Source organism: Hemitrygon akajei, chromosome 4 (assembly GCF_048418815.1).
Source record: "Hemitrygon akajei chromosome 4, sHemAka1.3, whole genome shotgun sequence".
Taxonomy (NCBI): domain Eukaryota; kingdom Metazoa; phylum Chordata; class Chondrichthyes; order Myliobatiformes; family Dasyatidae; genus Hemitrygon; species Hemitrygon akajei.
The window spans coordinates 139,068,587-139,088,033 of NC_133127.1; the positions used below are offsets into that span (position 1 = coordinate 139,068,587).

Sequence of the window (19,447 nt, forward strand, 5' to 3'; positions counted from 1 at the left end):
CGACATACCACAAGCTCTCTCTCTCCCTATAAGGGAAAACGAGATGTCCCTATTTCACAGTGAGAGGGGAGACATAACAAAGCAATTCGCTGATTTATGGTGTTAAAAGTCTGTTGCATCGCTTTTTCTGAGCTCTGTGCCCAAAGAACTCGGGTCTCTGGGCACACAGCCAGTAGCCAGTGTACTCCCACAATACATCAGGCGGCAGCACTAGCCTTGAATCCACCCACCTCCTGAGCCACAAAGATCCAGCACCCTGAATGCGCTCTTGTCTTCCAGGCCGCATCCTTGGCATATCAAAAAGCATCCGGTCGTGAGGCCCCGAGAGCAGGCCCCATTTCTGCAAAGAACCAAAGTCAGCGTGTAACTCCAGGTCAGGGTCTTCAAAAGAACCTTGAAAGGGAAAAAAAGAGACATCAAAGATAGAAATAGAGCTGTTTCTGAAGGTGCAAGCAAAAGAATCGCCGTTAGGCGCCACCATCCTCCTAAGCTTCATTCAAATTCACTGATTTTTAGGCTGTAGGTCTTTCTGGCCAACAAATTTCTTCGACCTTTGTGCTGCAATATTTATCTTTAATATATAAAATATCCATATTCTATATTCTGAAGATTATATTTATAGATTAAAGATAATCTAATCTATATCACCTAGGCTATTATTTTATCAGGTTGGGATACTTCTTGAGGTTGCCAATGCATTTCCAAACTTTTATTAAATGTGTGGTGACAAAATTCAAATATTAGTTTCCCATGCATTGGTTCAGAACACCAAGTAATGTTGTGATAGTTTGACATGCAACTAAAACCTTTTACTACAATCATCAGCATTAGATTGACAAACCAACAGAATAAACCAGCTATTAAAATAATAAATTGTTTTGAATTTTAATTTACCAATTTGCAATTGCATGTGCACCCCACAACTGAAGCAGATTTGTAATCTAACCCTTCCCTGTATAAAGGGTTGGGCATTGCAGGTTAAAAGGACAAGTTTTGTGCTGTAGTCTTCGACTTGATTGAAACTTCCAGAGTTCACTTTTTCCAAAATCTTTTACAGCCACTTAACACGAGTTGCCTCTGTCTTTAAGCATTGAGTGTAAACTTCAGTAAAATATTTACCAAGGGTGTGGACTTTGGCCTCTGAACGTACTCAGGCACAAGTAATACCTGCATATTGTAGTTCAGCTACTCATCTTGGGTTACTCTTGGTCCCGAAATGAAGTCACCGTAGGTTCTGATTCTCGTGCAGTAAGTGCTTTGGAAATGAAATGCAATATTGTGGTGAACTCCACATGGTGCCTGACCTGCAATCATCAAATGCTGGAGTCTCGAGCACCAGTCAGCTGGAGGAATTCATGCAACGTCAGACCTGCTGGGTGGGGGTTTCAATCCCAAACATTGATAATTCCTGTTCTCCTACAGATGCTGCATGGCGGCTGGGTTCCTCCAGCAGACTGTTTGTTGGTGCAGATTCCAGGAACTGCAGTCCCTTGTGTCTGCAAGATTGATAACATGTTGGGCAATGGCATATCCCTGTTTAAAACCAAGTTTTCACTAAGAGTGATTCTGTCTTCGACCCATTGATTAATGTAGTGGTTTGCAAATGTGAAGTGTAAGTTCCTGTGGGTAACCAGATTCATGAGGGTTCCACAGTTTCTCATTTATGGAATCAGTGACAGTATCAAAGACAGCAAAACATAATATGCTCTAATGTTAGTGAAATTGTTTATCAGTGTTCTCACCCCGTCCAACACTGTCAGTTAAGTATGCATTTAAACTTCATCCATCCATCCATCTGAAATAACATGACTTGGAGTTAAAAGAAAAATGTAAATATACTGAATTGTTTCTTTTTCCTTTATAATTTCTTCAGCATCTGTCTTCACGTGCCTAGCAATAGCCTTGGGATTTTATCGCTTGTGGCAAAAATAGAAGATGAGATGTGACCTTCAGCTATGACTCGGAAGAAATTCTTGAAATGGATCCCTTCACAATCATCCTGAAAAATTCCCGATAATACATTAGGATTATTCCTCGACTGGGAGAGATCATCAGAGATCATAATTGTTCAGTTGCAGTAATTTGAGGAGGTATCAGTGGAGTATTATTATTGTTCTTACAGACCATTCCAAAACAGTGGAGTACAAATCTCTCTCACTGTGAAGACCGTAAGGTATCAGAGCAGAATTTGGCCATTTGGCTCGTTAAGTCTGCTTCGCCATTCCACCATCCTTCTCCTGCCTTCTCCCTGCAGCCTTTTGATGCAGTGACTAATCAAGAACCTATCAACCTCCACCTTAACTATACCCAGTGCACAGTTGTTTCTGGCAATGAATTCCACAGATTCACCACCCTCTGGCTAAAGAAGTTTTTCCTCATCTTTATTCAATTTGGATGTCTTTCAATCCTAAGGCTGTGCCCTCTAGTCCTAGACTTCCCCCACTATAGGAAACATCCTCTCCACATCCACTTTATCCAGACCTTTCAATATTTCATAGGTTTCAAAAACATTCACCTAAACTTCAACAAGTGCGTGCTCAGAGCCATCAGACACTGCTGATGTGTTAAACCGTACATTCCTGGGATTATTCTCATGATCTTCTGCTGGACCTTCTCCAATGCCAGCACATCTTTTTTTTTAGATAAGGGATCCAAAACTGCTCACGTGCGGTCCAAACAATGCCTTATAAAGCCTAAACATTATATCCTTGCTTTCATATTTTAGTATTTTCAAAATGAATGCTAACATTGCATTTGTCTTTCTTACTGCCAACTCATCCTGGAAGATGACCTGTAGGGAATCCTGCATGACAACTCCCAATTCCCTCTACACCTGTGAATTTAGAATTTTCTTCCCATTTAGAAAATAGTCCACACCTTTATACCTTGTGACAAAGTGCATGACTATGCACTTCCCTATATTATACTACAATTGCCACTTCTGATTTTAAAGTCCTGGGTGAAGTTTTTGCATATTAATAACATGTTGCCTGACCCAAGTGGGCTGTTGTCACAAGATTGTATTTTTTTTGTAGCTTATTTAAGTGCTTATAAATGTGTTGAGCATAGTGGGTGCTGTATTAAGGCTGGATACCTTGGTATTTGTGTATGTTTTATCTTGCACAGCTGTGATGCTGAAGCTAGAAATTTTTTTTTTGTATTTTGTTTCAAAAGTACTAGAAAATAACAAGAACGGATAGGCCAGTATGTAGCAACAGTTGCCATGTAACCATGGAAACGACTACAGCATGGGTTGAAACAACCAGTTATCTTGCTGCAAGACATTTGTTTATTAAATGGACTTGTAATACTCTTGAGAAATGGCAACAATTAAACTGTATTCTTCAGAGAATGGACAGTTTAGAACAAAGTCAGTAATGTTTGTGGAGAAACTATCACGGTAAATATCTTCTGGAATAATTATTTCAAAGGCTCATTTTATTATCAAAGTGTGTATAAAACTCTGAGATTCATCTTCATCTCACTGTGGAGAAGGTATTTCAGTCATACCACCGAGTCCTGCCGAAGAGTTTCGGCCTGAAACGTTGACTGTACTCTTTTCCTAGATGCTGAGTTCCTGCAGGATTTTGTGTGTGAACACAGAACATTGAGATTTGCAGCACATTACAGGCGTGTGTTGCTCAGATACCCAGGATCTGCAGATTTTCTTGTTAGTCATATCACTACGTTTACTTTTGACACCCAAGATAAATGCTGCTTTTGAACACGTCCTTTTACATAGTAAATGTCAGGAAAACCAGACTCTGAAGAAGAATTAAAGGAAGCAATTGAAGACCACAATTTCCAGGTCTGCCACTATTTCTATTCATTTGGACAGTGCAGTGAATGTGCATAGAATGGCATAGAATGACCTGTAAATGACACAACAGTCCTAGCTAAGATAAGCTATATTGTCTGGACACTCCAAGGCAGGAACTGACAAAATTGTGTTAATTAGACTCTTTTACGAAAAGTACACATTTGAATGCTTCCTTGCCTCCACTGTTACAATTGATTGACAGAAACTACTAATGCCTCCTTTTGCATTTCTGTATTTTCAACTTAACCTGTTTGAATGAACTTGTCTCAAGGATCATAATGAAGCTGAATTTCTTTCATGTAATTTATTTCTATTCAGCAAGGACCAATGGTAGGCAGCTTCACTCAAATTGATCTGAAGGTCTAAAGAGCTCAGGCTAATGAAGAAAAGTTATCACAGATCAGCGTTCATCAAAGCTCTTCACTACATCTCCCAGAATCCTTGTTCCTCTGCACCTGCCTCTCATTGTTTGTGATGCTTTCTCTCCTGGGATTTTATTTGCAAAAATAGTGTACTGTATAAACTGAAGTGCTTCACAACATATTCCTTTAAAATGTTCTAAAATGTGCACTGTACTAAATTCAAGAACAAATATTTAACAGGAATTTCCATTCAAATTTGCTGCTGTTAAGATGTTTACTGAAGTTGCATGGTTTTGCATTATTATGAATGAACCTAAGAGCAGCTGTGTGCTGTAACATTTATAGACAAAGTAAATTCCGTCTCAGTACGTAAACTCTCATAACGAGATTTAGGTCATTGCCATTATACCTATGGAGATGGTTTGTAACACATTCACACATGATTCTCATTCATTTTCCACTATGTCCTAGGATATAAACACATAATTATGGTTTCAGTTCTCAACTTTGAGGAATATTGGCTGCCTGCCATAACACATTTGCTAATGTATTCAATCCTAGTTTATCAGCATTGGTGTTGCAGCCAAATTCAGAAACAATGAAGAAATATACATTTATATTCTGTAAGGCTGTGTGCGTGGCTAGTCACTGGAACTCCCCACCTTTGAAAACCCATACGTTATCTCTGTAACATCCTTCCATTCAAATTAACTTTGATATCCATTGTACTTATGTGCAGTGATAGGATTTTCAATGCTGCGACTGCTGGCTTGCCCTGTTGTGATTGGACATTACAGTTCTACTGCCTTACCACCAGGTGGCTCTACATCACAGGCTTACCAAGTAGTTTTTATATAATACTGTAAGCTCAAGTGTATCAATGTCATCACATGAGTATTTCAGTATATGAGTGGATTTTATTTCAGGGCTATCTTGATTTTCCCTGCCACCTGTTAGTTATACTATGTAGGGTCTATCACTTTTCAATCCAGGCAAGCTGTAGGCCAGGCTGGCACGACATATAACCCATGGGTCACATCCAGTTGCCCTGGAAACCAAGGCTGGGTAAACAGATCATCCCAATGGTCTACTGGCATGCAGTTTACCCTGTTCCTGTGTGGAAAGCTGTGTTGTTTGAGATAGTTAAACAGAGCAGCCTTGTGCATACTTGATCTCTTTTAACCAACACATAAACTTGATTGGAGAATTTTTTTCTAGTGAGATTTGAAAGTGGTGGAAACACTCTGAAAAAATTCAATCTGTGGAGAGAGAAATAGAATTAATACTTCAGGTCAATAGCCTTTCCCCTCAGGGTGCCCGACCTGAAAATCTGTTTAGCTCACTCATTAGATGCTGCCTGATTTGCCAAGTATTTCATCCTTTTACTTCTCATCTGCCTATTACTTTTCCCTGGGTCCTCTCCTCCTTCCCTTTCTCCTACGGTCTGCTCCCCTCTCCTTTCAGATTCTTTCTTCTCCAGCCCTTGACCTTCCCCTCCCACTTGGCTTCACTTACCACCTTCCAGCTAGCCTCTTTCCCCTCCCCCCACATCTTTATTCTGGCATCTTCCCCTTTCCTTCTCAGTCCTGATGAAGGGTCTCTGCCTTAAACATTGGCTGTTTATTTATTTCCATAGATGTTGCCTGGCCTGCTGAGTTCCTCCAGCAGTTTGTATCGCTCTGGATTTCCAGCATCTGCAGCCTTTCTTGTGTTTTCCACCTTTTATTGTTTTTATTTTGGATTTAAGGTTGCTGCAGTATTTTACTTGCAAATTTTTCTGTGACTTGACAGAACCAAAGTTTGTGGGGAAAGTACACGTAAACAAATGAACTGGTTGGATCTGTTTAACATAACACACACAGTCCTGCCGAAGGGTTTCGGACCAAAATGTCAGCTGTACTCTTTTCCATAGATGCTGCCTGGCCTGCTGAGTTCCTCCAGCAATTTGTGTGTGTTGCTCGGATTTCCAGCATCTGCAGATTTTCTCTTGTTTGGGATCTGTTCAGTGACTTCATTTGGAAACAAAGGTGGTGTTTTTTCTGTGTTCAGACAATTGGCCTGATAAAAGCAAAAAAAAACGAATGCCAGTGGTCAGGATGTAAAGTAGCTTTTCTGGAGTCTTACTGCATATATACACCTTCAAAAATACCTGCCCAATATCAGAGCCATAATTCATTTTAAAACTCTTCCTACAAAGTTGCAAACAAGCTTATAAATATATAACTCATATAAAAATTATCTAGAGATTCTAACAAAGAACTGAAAGTGCTTTAAACACCATACAACCTATGTTACTAGGGAGTAAGCTCACAGAGATGCAGGTGGATGCTCCACTAGTGTCCTGGATTGCAGACTATCTGTCCAGTCGTGAGACTGCAGAGCTGTGTATCAAACACTCTGGTTAGCAGCACAGGGGCACCTCAGGGGACTGTCCTGTCCCCCATCCACACCTCGGAGTTCAGATACAACTCAAGAGTCCTAACACCTGCAGGAGTTTTCAGATGATTGGGCATTGTGAGCTGTATCAGCCGGGGTCAAGAGGCTGAGTACAGGAGAGTGGTGTACAACTTTATTGAGGGGTGTGGGGTGAATCACCTTAACATCACTAAGACCAAGGAGTTGGTGGTGGGCTTCAGGAAGGTGAAAACACCCGGCATTCCCATCTCTATCAAAGGAACGGATGTGGAAATCGTCTCGGACTACGAACACCTGGGAACTCACTTGGACGATAAATTGGACTGGACTAAAATTACAGGCTCAGTACAAAAAGGGACAGAGCCAAGTGTACTTCCTGGGGAGGCTCCAGTGATGCAATGTCTGTAGTACTGTGCTGCAGATGTTCTACGACTCAGTGGTGGCTAGTATTCTGTTCTATGCTGTGGTCTGCTGGGGCAGCAGGGTGAGAGCAGCTGACACAAGAAGATCGATAAGCTCATCGGGAAGGCTGGTTCTGCTCTGGGGGTGGAACTGGATTCCCTGGTGGTTGTGTCTGAGAGGAGGATGGGGCAGAAGCCACAAAACATTATGGACAATCCCTCTCATCCCCTCCATGACATATGGGACAAGCAGAGAACCTTTAGTAACAGACTGATTCCACTGAATGTCACAGGAGATCCTTTCTCCCTGTGGCTTAAGACTCTACAAATCCTCCTCTTGAAGTATAAAGTACCGGTATATGCTTTCATTGCACATCTGTATTTTGCACTATTTTTAATGCATTTTTTGGATTTTAAATTATATTTCATGCAACAATAATTTCCTTTAAGTTTTATCATATCTTAAAGAGGGAAGAACATTTTTCTTTGAAATTTTTTAAGCTTTTCTTGGAACTGAAGCCTCTCGTACTCCAATATGCAATGGTCTGTACAGTCAGTAGCAACTTTATTAGGTAGCTCCTGTACCTAAAAGTGGCCTCCGGGAGTACATTCTTGGACTTCTGCTGCTGCTGGCCATGCACTTCAAGGTTTAATGTGTTGTGAATTCAGAGATGCTCTTCTGCGCACCACTGTTATAACACGTGGTTACTGCCATCTTCCTGTCAGCTTGAACTAGTCTGGCCATTCTCCTTTGACCTCTCTCATTAACAAGTCATTTTCACTCACAGAACTGCCCCTCACTGGATGCTTTATTTTTTCACAACATTCTCTGTAAAATTCCCAGGTATCAGCAGTTTCTAAAGATTGTCAAAATCCTCTGTTTGGCACCAACAATCATTCCATGGTCAAAGTCACTTAGGTCACATTTCTTCCCTATTCTGAAGCTTGGTCTGAACAACAGAACCTCTTGACCATATCTGCATGCTTTTATGCATTGAGTTGCTGCGATGTGATTGGCTGGTTAGATATTTGCATTAAATGAGAAAGTGTACCTAATAAACTGGTCTCTGAGTGTATTTGGAACAGACATCCTAAAAGCTGATCCTAATGAAAAGCGTATCTCTGTTGTAAAATGCATAACATTAATACAGGTATGTGGAAGAAATTAGAGCAAGCTTCTAGATACAAAAAATAAATAAACAATGCCAACATAATATCCATAAAGGTGTGTTTATTTAATAAAAAGTAGAGTTAATAGTTCAAAAGCAGATTGCTAAAGAATCTCTGAACTGGTAAGGACTTTAAAAATTTGTCTAATTATCCCGTCAAATAAGTAGATAGATACTTTATTCATCCCCATGGGGAAATTCAACATTTTTTCCAATGTCCCATACACTTATTGTAGCAAAACTAATTACATACAATACTTAACTCAGTAAAAATATGATATGCATCTAAAATCACCCTCTCAAAAAGCATTAATAATAGCTTTTAAAAAGTTCTTAAGTAGTTTACTTAAATACATTGAGTCCTAACCCCGGCACTTTAACATATCTTACTCCTGGCGGTTGAATTGTAAAGCCGAATGGCAATGGGGAGTATTGATCTCTTCATCCTGTCTGAGGAGCATTGCATCGATAGCAACCTGTCACTGAAACTGCTTCTCTGTCTCTGGATGGTGCTATGTAGAGGATGTTCAGGGTTTTCCATAATTGACCGTAGCCTACTCAGCTCCCTTCGCTCTGCTACCGATGTTATACTCTCCAGTACTTTGCCCACGACAGAGCCCGCCTTCCTTACCAGCTTATTAAGACATGAGGCGTCCCTCTTCTTAATGCTTCCTCCCCAACACGCCACCACAAAGAAGAGGGCGCTCTCCACAACTGACCTATAGAACATCTTCAGCATCTCACTACAGACATTGAATGACGCCAACCTTCTAAGGAAGTACAGTCGACTCTGTGCCTTCCTGCACAAGGCATCTGTGTTGGCAGTCCAGTCTAGCTTCTCGTCTAACTGTACTCCCAGATACTTGTAGGTCTTAACCTGCTCCACACATTCTCCATTAATGATCACTGGCTCCATATGAGGCCTAGAACTCTGGCAACCATACACTATGTTTTAAATAAGGACACCATAGTACTTGTTGTTTGGTAGCATCTTAAAATAACTTAGGCTGTAAATAAATGTATTGCCAATGTTTGTGTCTAAAATTATAATTTGGAATTAGTTAAAGTAGAATAGCTTTCACAAGAGCTGCATTAACTCATGACCTGGATTATCAGCTTGTGGAAAAAGCATGCCCCTGCTCCTCAACTGACTAACAGAATAATCATTCATTCAATAGAATATTCTTTTTCAATCCCTCTCTTTATTGTCCCTCACAGACAGCTTTTGGAAAATTGTCAATATATGTGATTTATTGCTAGAAATTTTACCTATGCCAAAAGATTGTAAGATTCTGTCCCACTCCAGATGCACTTGGTTCTGTACTTAGTGGCATGCAAATATTCGGGCACCCCGGTCAAAATTTGTTATTGTGAATAGTTAAGTGAGTAGAAGATGAACTGATCTCCAAAAGTCATAAAGTTAAAGATGAAACATTCTTTTCAACATTTTAAGCAAGATTAGTGTATTATTTTTGTTTTGTACAATTTTAGAGTGGAAAAAAAGGAAAGGAGCACCATGCAAAAGTTTGGGCACCCCAAGAGATTTGAGCTCTCAGATAACTTTTACCAAGGTCTCAGACCTTAATTAGCTTGTTAGGGCTATGGCTTGTTCACAGTCATCGTTAGGAAAGGCCAGGTGATGCAAATTTCAAAGCTTTATAAACACCCTGACCCCTCAAACCTTGTCTCAACAATCAGCAGCTGCCTAACACTCTGAAAATTAAAATAAACGATGCCCACAAAGCAGGAGAAGGCTATAAGAAGATAGCAAAGCATTTTCAGGTAGCTGTTTCCTCCGTTTGTAATGTAATTAAGAAATGGCAGTTAACAGGAATGGTGGAGGTCAAGTTGAGGTCTGGAAGACCAAGAAAACTTACTGAGAGAACTGCTCGTAGGATTGCTAGAAAGGCCAATCAAAACCCCCTGTCTGATTGCAAAAGACCTTCAGGAAGATTTAGCAGACTCCGGAGTGGTGGTGCACTGTTCTACTGTGCAGCAACACCTGCACAAATATGACCTTCATGGAAGAGTCATCAGAAGAAAACCTTTCCAGTGTCCTCACCACAAAATTCAGCATCAGAAGTTTGCAAAGGAACATCTAAATAAGCCTGGTGCATTTTGGAAACAAGTACTGTGGATTGATGAAGTTAAAATAGAACTTTTTGGCTGCAATGAGCAAAGGTATGTTTGGAGAAAAAAGGGTGCAGAATTTCATGAAAAGAACACCTCTCCAACTGTTATGCACAGGAGTGGATTGATCATGCTTTGAGCTTGTGTTGCAGCCAGTGGCACGAGGAACATTTCACTGGTAGAGGGAAGAATGAATTCAATTAAATACCAGCAAATTCTGGAAGCAAACATCACACTGTCTGAAAAAAAAGCTGACAATGAAAAGAGGATGGCTTCTACAAAAGGATAATGATCTTAAACACACCTCAAAATCCACAATGGACTACCTCAAAAGGCGCAAGCTGAAGGTTTTGCCATGGGCCTCACAGTCCCCCGACATTGAAAATCTGGATAGACCTCAAAGAGCAGTGCATGCAAGACGGCCCAAGAATCTCACAGAACTAGAAGCCTTTTGCAAGGAAAAATGGGCAAAACTCCCCCAAACAAGAATTGAAAGACTCTTAGCTGGCTACAGAAAGTGTTTACAAGCTGTGATACTTGCCAAAGGGGGTGTTACTAAGTACTGACCATGCAGGGTGCCCAAACTTTTGCTTCAGGCTCTTTTCCTTTTGTGTTATTTTGAAACTGTAAAAAAATGGAAATAAAAAAGTAATCTTGCTTAAAATATTAAAGAAATGTGTCATCTTTAACTTAATGCCTTTTGGAAATCAGGACATCTTTTACTCGCTTAGCTATTCACAGTACAGAAATTTTGACCAGGGGTGCCCAAACTTTTGCATGCCACTGTAAGTGCTAGTCCTGAAGGTGTCAGTGTTAAAATTTGATTTTGAACAGCCTCAGCAAATCTCAAGGGCTTCTCTGAGACTCTGAGACTGCATGCAGAAGCAAGTACTGGTCAACAGGTGTCACTGTAGAACAGATTAAAAGTTCTGAATTTCCAATTACCGGTACATATTTAACCTGTTTGTGTAACCTTACCTGTTGCATAATTTTCCTCCGCACCCTCAGCCAGCTGAGTTCATGGATCAGTCCCTGAGGTGACTGTTAAAGCAATCCCTTCTGTCTCGAGCTGTCTGCAGTTAGGGTACAAGGCACCTGCGTCTCTTTCTAAAAACGTTAATATTGTGACTATGAAAGCGTCACAATATTCCTCTTTCAGTTCTCCTCCCAAGACCCCTTCATTCTCCCTTCTCCATCTCTTCCTCCCCCATTGCTGCACTTTTACTCTTCCTTGTATCCATTCTCCCTGTTTGTTTCCTCATCTTACCAGTAGAATCTGTACATGAGAACCAACCAGAAACATTCAGCCCAAACAGAATATTTTGAAGATGCATTTAAAATTGCAGCATTGAAGTTATGAAGTAAAACATTACAGTAGATATGATCATTAAATTGGTAAAAGTGTAGATTTAGCTATTTTCATCATTGTTATATTATGCATATATAAATCTGAAATTACGCCATTTATTCTGTATCCAAATTGAAAAGTTAATATTTACCACAATTCACAGTGCTGACTCATTATGTTCACACAACAATTGTGTAGCCTGACACAGAAATAATGCTTCAATTATTTTTAAACTCTAATATAAATTATCCAAGCCATGGTAAAATTCAGGATTTAGTCATTTCTGAGGTGAAAAATAGGGTGTAATTTAATCCAGCCTTTAATCTGGAGTTGACGATAACCTCGAGCCTATGGAAGATAATTGGGTGGAAGGGGAGTGCTTGCTGGGGTGTTGCTGTCTGTGGTTTAAGCCGCTCCTATCAGGAATGCATCGCACAAACACGCCTCCACTGCTCAGCATCTGTTTATTCTTTAATGCTTTTCTCCCTTTAAATGGTTCTTCAAAATTTTCTTCCTACAGAAGCAAAAGGAAATGATTCAAGCTGGACATAGATAACATGGTATAATTTGTAATGATCATTTCTAATAAATATTGGTGAAGAAAGTAAAGACAAAGAACTCATCAACAGATTTTCTTGAGGGTATACTCAGCAAATCTATAGAATATAATCATGATCAACCAGAGTGCAGAAGACAAAAAACTGCAAATGCAAATATAAATAAATAGCAATAATGAGATAAAGAGTCCTTAAAATCAGACCATTAGTTCTAGTGGTCAAAGTGAGCACAGAAGGCATTGAGCTCATCTGGAAGTGAAGCTCACTCATCTCACTTGATTTAAATTTGTTGGAGGTGATAACATTCAAGCCCTGCCACAGCTGTCGAGCATCCCTTGTCAATTCCAGTTTGGTCCAGAATTTCCACTTCACCTGTAAGATGGCTTTCCAGAGACCATACCTGCACCTCTTGTTGCTTTCTTGGTCTCCAGACTTGAATGCCTCTGATCTGGCCCTTAGCAGATTTCAGATCTCATGGTTCATCCAGGGCATGCGATTGATTAAGACTCAATGATCTAGTGGGACACGCTCATCTACAGCTGTTTCAATGAAGTTTGTTACAACCACTGTGTATCCATTAAGACAGGGGTGGCCAACCTTTTACATTCCGTGCGTCAATTTTTTCACACGAGTTCAGATGCGCCATACAACTCCTGTACCCCCATTCAATTCTTGTAAAAATATGTTAATGTAGATATTATTTAGTATTTTACATGATATATTGATTTAATATAAAAACAAGATAAACATTACTTACCTTAACAAGACTTTTAACAAATATATTTTGTCTTTTGATTTCTTCCTTTTTCTTAATCACATATTCTTTTCATAACTCAGATCCAAGCACTAGCTTCAGTTTTCCTTCTATTTCAGTCTGATGTTGTGTTTTATAGTGTCTATTAAGATCATGTCTTCTATTATGTGAGAAAGTGTTTTCACAAACGATGCACAACGGTTTTCCTGACAGACCCACTATAAATAAGAACTCATTTTCCCACTGTTCATTGAATTTACGCTTACTATCACTTTCTGCTTTTCTTTTGCATTGTGATGGGTAACTGAATTTAAAAACAAAGCTTAATTTTCGAAAAGTACAGAACTGCAAATGTTCACAAAGGACGAACAAAGCACAACTCCATAGCACACGAGTGTCAATTGTAAACTGACTGGCAAAAACCTGCGGTGCACCGCTGGTGCAGACGCCTGGCGCCTCAGGATCAAACAAGTATCAGACATGTATTGAACAGTTATGGAACGACTGCAGAACAAAAGTCCTTCTTTCCTAGTTTGACTCATTGAATGTTTTTTTAGAATTGAAAACAGATTAATGTGAAAGATAACATTCGCCAAAAGATGTGCACGAAATAATAAAATTGCTAAAAAATAATTGCTAAGTTTTAGATTTATTCTCAGTAAAACCCATTTCTAGCTCTAAGCTACTTGAATTCCTGTTAGATTTTTTTTTCTGCAAATCGGTTTTTGGTTAATACTTTTTGCATGAGTAGGCTTACTTTTTTATTATTATCACTGGGTGCAATGCGCCACTTCTAATCATCCAATGTGCCACTTTTGGCACATGCGCCATAGGTTGGCCATCCCTGCATTAAGATCTCCAGCTGAGTGCTTGAACATGGCCCAGTCCACTGACTCAAAGCCATCCCATAATCGCTCCTCTGCCTCCCAAGACCACCTCTCAGTTGTCCTCATCTCAGAAGCCTTGCTCTTTAGCCTCTGCCTGTATACAGGTAGGAGGAGGTCATCTAAGTGATTCTAGTTACCAAAATGCAGTCTGGGCAAGCAACGGTAGGTATTTCTCACCTTAGTAAAGCAGAGGTCTGGTGATAATTGGAATTTTACCAGGTATTGATACAGCAAAAGATTTAGAGAAACATGGACTGTGCGGGAGTTGAAATTTACAAAGAGAAGGCATAAAGAAATGAAATAATGGAAATCCTAAAGACGTCATAAATATATGGGAGAGCAAGAGGACAATAATAGAGACCGTCACAAACAAAAAGACAATGAAGGCAAAAATAGATGGGAAGAGTATGGTAGTGTGGTTGGTGGCCCTAGTAACAATAGGCATTGAGAAAACACTGGCTGAACTTGTACATCGAGTCATGTGGGTGTTGGAGGTCAATTACCTTAGCCCAAAGACATCGCTCAAGGATCCCTTAAAGTGATGTCCTAGGCCTAACTATCATCAGCTTCGTCACTACATGTTCCTTCCATCACAAGTTCAGAACCAGGATGTCCAGTAATGATCGCACTACTCTCCATTCATTTCACAACTCCTTAACAAATTAAATAAACATGCCTAGAGAATATTCTAGAGAAGACAGGATGGGAAGAGGTATAATCAAGATAGCCGTGGAAATCAGTAGGTTCATAAAAGTTGTCAGTAGACAGTTTGTCTTCAGAGATGAAATCAGAGAGGTTGAGAAAGGGAAGGGAGGGAACATAAATGGAACAAGTGAATTTAACGACAGGGTGAAAGTTGGAGGCAAAGCTGATGAAATTGACAAGCTCAGCATGGGCGCATGAAGCAGCACCAATGCAGTCGTCGATGTAGCACAGGAAGAATTGGGGAGCATTACCAGGGAAGGCTTGGATCATGGACTGTTCCGCACAGCCATTGAAAAGGGAAGAAATGCCCGCGGATACATCTTGAGTTTGGAGAAAGCTGGAGATGCCCAAGGAGAAATCATTCAGAGGGAGGACCATTTCTGCTAGATGGCAGAGGGTGGTGTTGGAGTGGAACTGGCTTGTTCTTTAGTTGAGAAAGAAGTGGAAAGCTTTAAAGCTTACTTGATAGGGATAGAAATGTATAGGGACTGGACATCCATGGTGAAGATGAAGTGGTCAGTTCCAGGGAATTGAAAGTTTTTGAGGAGATCAAGAGCATGTTAAGTGTCATAGATGTTGGCAGGAAGGGGCGAACCACCTACATCGAGGTATGCAGACGAGTTCAGTGGGGCAGGAGCAGGCAGAGACAATGGGCAGATTTGTGGTATCAAAGTAGATTGTGAGGTAAACAGCATCTTGGAAGTAAATAAGTTACCAGCCCCAGATGAAACATATATCAAGCAAGGAAAGAGACAATAGATTCACTAACCACTATTTCCATGAGTGCTGTGGAAAAGGATCAGTGCTATGTAGGCATGGAAAAGCATAGTATTACATACTGTAGGTGTAGCACAGCCATTGTACTGGTGGATTATAAGATCTAAAAGAGGTGAGAAGCAGGGAGCTTACCAATCAAATTTGGAATCAAACAAGGCTTGTGTTTTTTTAAAATTATGTGTTATCGTGAGAAAGACATGAAAATAAGCGGAGTGACAATTCCTGGTTGCAGGTCCACTTTAGTCAAATCCTCCCTGCACACGGACGACAGCACTGCATTTTGCTGAGAGCATGGTGGGTCCACAGATGGTTGGTATATGTGTCCAGCTTGAAGCAGCCTCAGTGAATCAGAGTCAATCATAACTTGAGTGAGGCCACGTCCCTTCACAGCAGGCCCAGCTCTTTGATTACCTGTGGGTGCTGGGAAGTCAGCTTGGAGGAGTTGGGACATGCAGCAAGAATTAGCTGGAGCAGATAATCAAGGTGAAACAAAAGTTTGGAATGTGTTGGAGGCAGGATGCTAGGAGGAACTTGATTATCAGGAGTAAGGTGCTGTCAGTGTTGCTGCACATGGCACAGGTGAGGCCCAAACCCCACTCCTGCAGCACGGCATTCATCCAAGCTATCCTCCATTTCATCTGGCGATCCAAAATGTATCTTTTCTGTAGGTAGGTAGGGTACATACCTCCAGAGAAAGAGGGAAGAAGCTTACCAAACTCAGCCCTCATTTTGGTGGCCACTTGTGTGTGAGGCTGCATCCAGATGGGCTGAAGGCCAGGAAAAGTGTCACAATGTACCAAATTTGACTCGTGCTCAGTGTTGAAAGGGATGGGCCACTGAAAATTTCAATCTGCTAGACCACGGCACACCGCCATTCCCTGAAAAATATCTCTGTGAGAAAACAGTGGCACCAGTGGTGAAGCAGTTCCAGTGACCAGAGTTCCATCCAGACCTGCAGCCATTGGTATGGAGTTTACACTTTCTCCCTGTGTCAGTGTGGGTTTCTTCCTGCTGCTTCATTTTCCTCCCACATCCTAAAGCCATGCAGACTGTTCACTGTAAATAGCCCCAGAATTTGGGGAGCCTTTGGGAATGTGTGGAGAAAAATTAAATGTAGAATTGATATAAAATCGGAGCTTCACTGTTGGTACTGACTCAGAGGGATGAAGGCCCACCATGCTTTATAACTCGATATCTCCATGGGAAGTGAGAGGCTATACCCAGTGCAACAGCGCTTCACACTTTTCACTGATGGGAGGGTTGGGGATGAAGCATTAGGGACATTGACATTTTGTCAGTGAACCTATTGAATTATCGGTGTAGACATGCCCCAGGGGTATCATTATAGATTTTATGGATAAAAACATGAAGTATACTTTTGGAAAAGAATATAGAGAGGAAAATCAGCACTGGAAAAAGTACAGAGATTTTCAAAGATGTTATCAGTCTGAAATATTATAGCGACAAATATTTACTTAGTCTAAGGTTGCTTTCTCTAAAATGAGGAGGCTGAGGAGAGATTAAGTTGTGTCAAATTATAAGGCACCTGGTTAAAGTGAATGGGGAGGATCAGAGATGGTGAAAGCTGCAGTCTCCATCATGGTCACAGCTCAGTCTTAGGTGGTTTCTTTTTTTGTTCATAGGGATCGCTTTTGGGACAAAGTGGGGCTGCCCCAGTACATCCTTGGGTGTTTTGGTTGTTAACACAAATGTCACATTTCAGTGTATGTTTCAATATACATGAGATATACAAATCTGAATCTGCTTACACTAAGCAGACAATGTCAGCAGTTCCAGGCTTTGGCTCAGAGAACAGAGACACGTTGAGAAGGTATTTCACCCATAAGTGAAGGTTATCTGGAACTTGCTGCCTAAAAGGGTGGTAGAGGAAAAAGAACATACTGCATTAGAAAGTATTTGAAAGTGTACTTCCTGTGTTGGAATGAAAAGGCTACAGGCCAACTTGTTAGGCTGAAGAGCTCTTTTGACCAACATGGATATAGGAGTTAAATAGTCTCTATGATACAAATTCTCATGACTATATTATGAAGTTCTTACACATCTGGTGAGAATGGAAATGAACAAGGTAACAGCAGGAAGAAAGTAACAAAACCATTATCATTCACGATGAACCCAAGCATACAACTTGGATGACAACTTTGTCCAGGTGACAGAAATGTTTTTCATCACCTCCATAACTAATCTGCCTAAAATAAAGGGGGGGGGGGGGATCACAAGAACATGCTTGAGTTGTGAAAAGCAGAGCACTGCAGCTCCCTTTGCTCTCTCTGCTCCTTAAAATGTGGGTGTTTAGTTGCATTTCCAGTTCAAATGGTCATCAACCTGAAACGTAAACTGTCCCTCTCCCTTCCCCCTCCCTCCCATTCCTCCACCCTCCCTACAGATGGTGCCCAACTTGCTGAGCATCCCCAGCATTTTCTGCTTTTGATTTCAGATTTCCAAGACCTGCAATCTTTTCCTTCTCAGTTCCTCTGTTGGCTTAGGTTCTGCCTAAACCACTTGCCTCCCTGTCTCATGACAGCCTCAGTTCAGAAGTGAATGGAAGTACTGAGTGCTAGAGAAGAGATGAGAGTGATTGTAGAATATTCCCTGGGTTCACTGCTAAAATTAAATGTACTTTGCCAAAAATCGAAAATCCAGGATTCTTCAATCATGATGAGTCAATCAACCCACTCACCACAGAACTGCTGGCAATCTTCATCTTCTCCAAACATCGATTCAAATGACAGATTTCAGTGTGGCAGTCGTCAAGTTGATACTCCAACTTCTCGCGTCGTAGACGTTCATACTCCAGTTGTGCCCGCAGTTCCTGCAGTAGCCTGGACAAAGGCAAGTTACACCAACACACCATTTAAAGTGCTGCTCCACACCCAACATCCGGGAGTGTGTTCTGGCACATCCTTAGAGTTACGGGAGAAGTAACTCTGCTGAAAAGCCCACAACAACCGTGTGAACTGTAAACTCTAAGCAAGTGTCGCTGTGCAATCGTGGGCAGAAGGCCTGACTGATTTTCCTTATTGATGTCATCTAACACAGCACAAAACATCCGTGCCTTGTAGAGGAAAATGATGACAGGAAGAATGGGAAGTGTGGACGAATCTCAAATCCAAGACCCCAACTACAACTGGTCATAGATTACAAACACAAGAAAGTCTGCAGATCACACACAAAATGCTGGTGGAATGCAGCAGGCCAGGCAGCATCTATAGGAAGAAGCACTGTCGACATTTTGGGCTGAGACCTTTCGTCAGGACTAACTGAAAGATTGTAAGAGATTTGAAAGTAGGAGGGGGAGGGGGAAATCCAAAATGATAGGAAAAGACCGGAGGGGGTGAGGTGAAGCTAAGAGCTGGAAAGGTGATTGGCAAAAGTGATACAGAGCTGGAGAAGGGAAAGGATCATGGGATGGGAGACCTAGGGAGAAAGAAAGGAGGAGGGGAGCACAAGAGGGAGATGGAGAACAGGCAAGGAGTGATGGGCAGAAAGAGAAAAAAAAGGAGGGGGAGAAATAAATCAGGGATGGTGTAAGAAGGGGAGAAGGGGCAATAACGGAAGTTAGAGAAAGTCTGCAGATACTGGAAGTCCAAAGCAACACACACAAAAGTTGATGTTTTGGGCTGAGGTTGAGGGGGGGGGGGGGGTGAAACACAAAGGTGAGAGGTGAATCCAGGTGGATAGGAGGGGTCAAGGGCTGGAGTGTAAGGAATCCAATAGGAGTGTGGACCATAGGAGTAGGAGAAAGAGTAGACCCAGGGAGAGGTGATAGCCATATGAGAAGAGATAAGAAGCCAGAGAGCAGAATAGAAGAAGGGAGGAGGGAAATATTCACTGGAAGCACAAATCAATATTCATGCCATCCGGTTGGATGCTACCCACCCAGAGGATGGCCTCATCTTGGCACATGAGGAAGCCATGGACCAACATGTCGAAACAAGAATGGGAATCGGAATTAGAATGCTTTGCCACCAGGAAATTCTGCCTTTGGCAGGTGGAGAGGAGGTGCTCAGTGAAGCAGCCCCCCCCAATTTACGATAGGTCTCACCAATGTAGAGGAAGCAGCAGCGGGAGTGCAGGATGCAACTGATGACCCTAGCAGACTCG

At 41.3% G+C, this 19,447-nt stretch overlaps 2 protein-coding genes across 4 annotated transcripts in view; one reads left to right on the forward strand and one right to left on the reverse strand.

The window, feature by feature from the left end:
* The window catches only part of ccdc90b (coiled-coil domain containing 90B), a 43,115-nt gene extending 38,678 nt beyond the window's left edge, over positions 1-4,437 (forward strand). For all 3 annotated transcript variants that reach the window (XM_073043444.1, XM_073043445.1, XM_073043446.1), the window contains one exon: positions 1,874-4,437. In XM_073043444.1, coding sequence (XP_072899545.1) covers positions 1,874-1,932 — 59 coding nt within the window. In that variant the 3' untranslated portion in view covers positions 1,933-4,437. The remainder of the gene's footprint in view (positions 1-1,873) is intronic.
* Positions 4,438-8,214: 3,777 nt separating this feature from the next.
* The window catches only part of LOC140726700 (ankyrin repeat domain-containing protein 42-like), a 39,486-nt gene continuing 28,253 nt past the window's right edge, over positions 8,215-19,447 (reverse strand). The window contains exons 11-12 of the mRNA XM_073043441.1: positions 18,024-18,165; positions 8,215-12,159 (exon numbers count right to left, since the gene is read on the reverse strand). Of these exons, the coding sequence (XP_072899542.1) occupies positions 11,965-12,159; positions 18,024-18,165 (337 nt within the window). The 3' untranslated portion in view covers positions 8,215-11,964. The remainder of the gene's footprint in view (positions 12,160-18,023; positions 18,166-19,447) is intronic.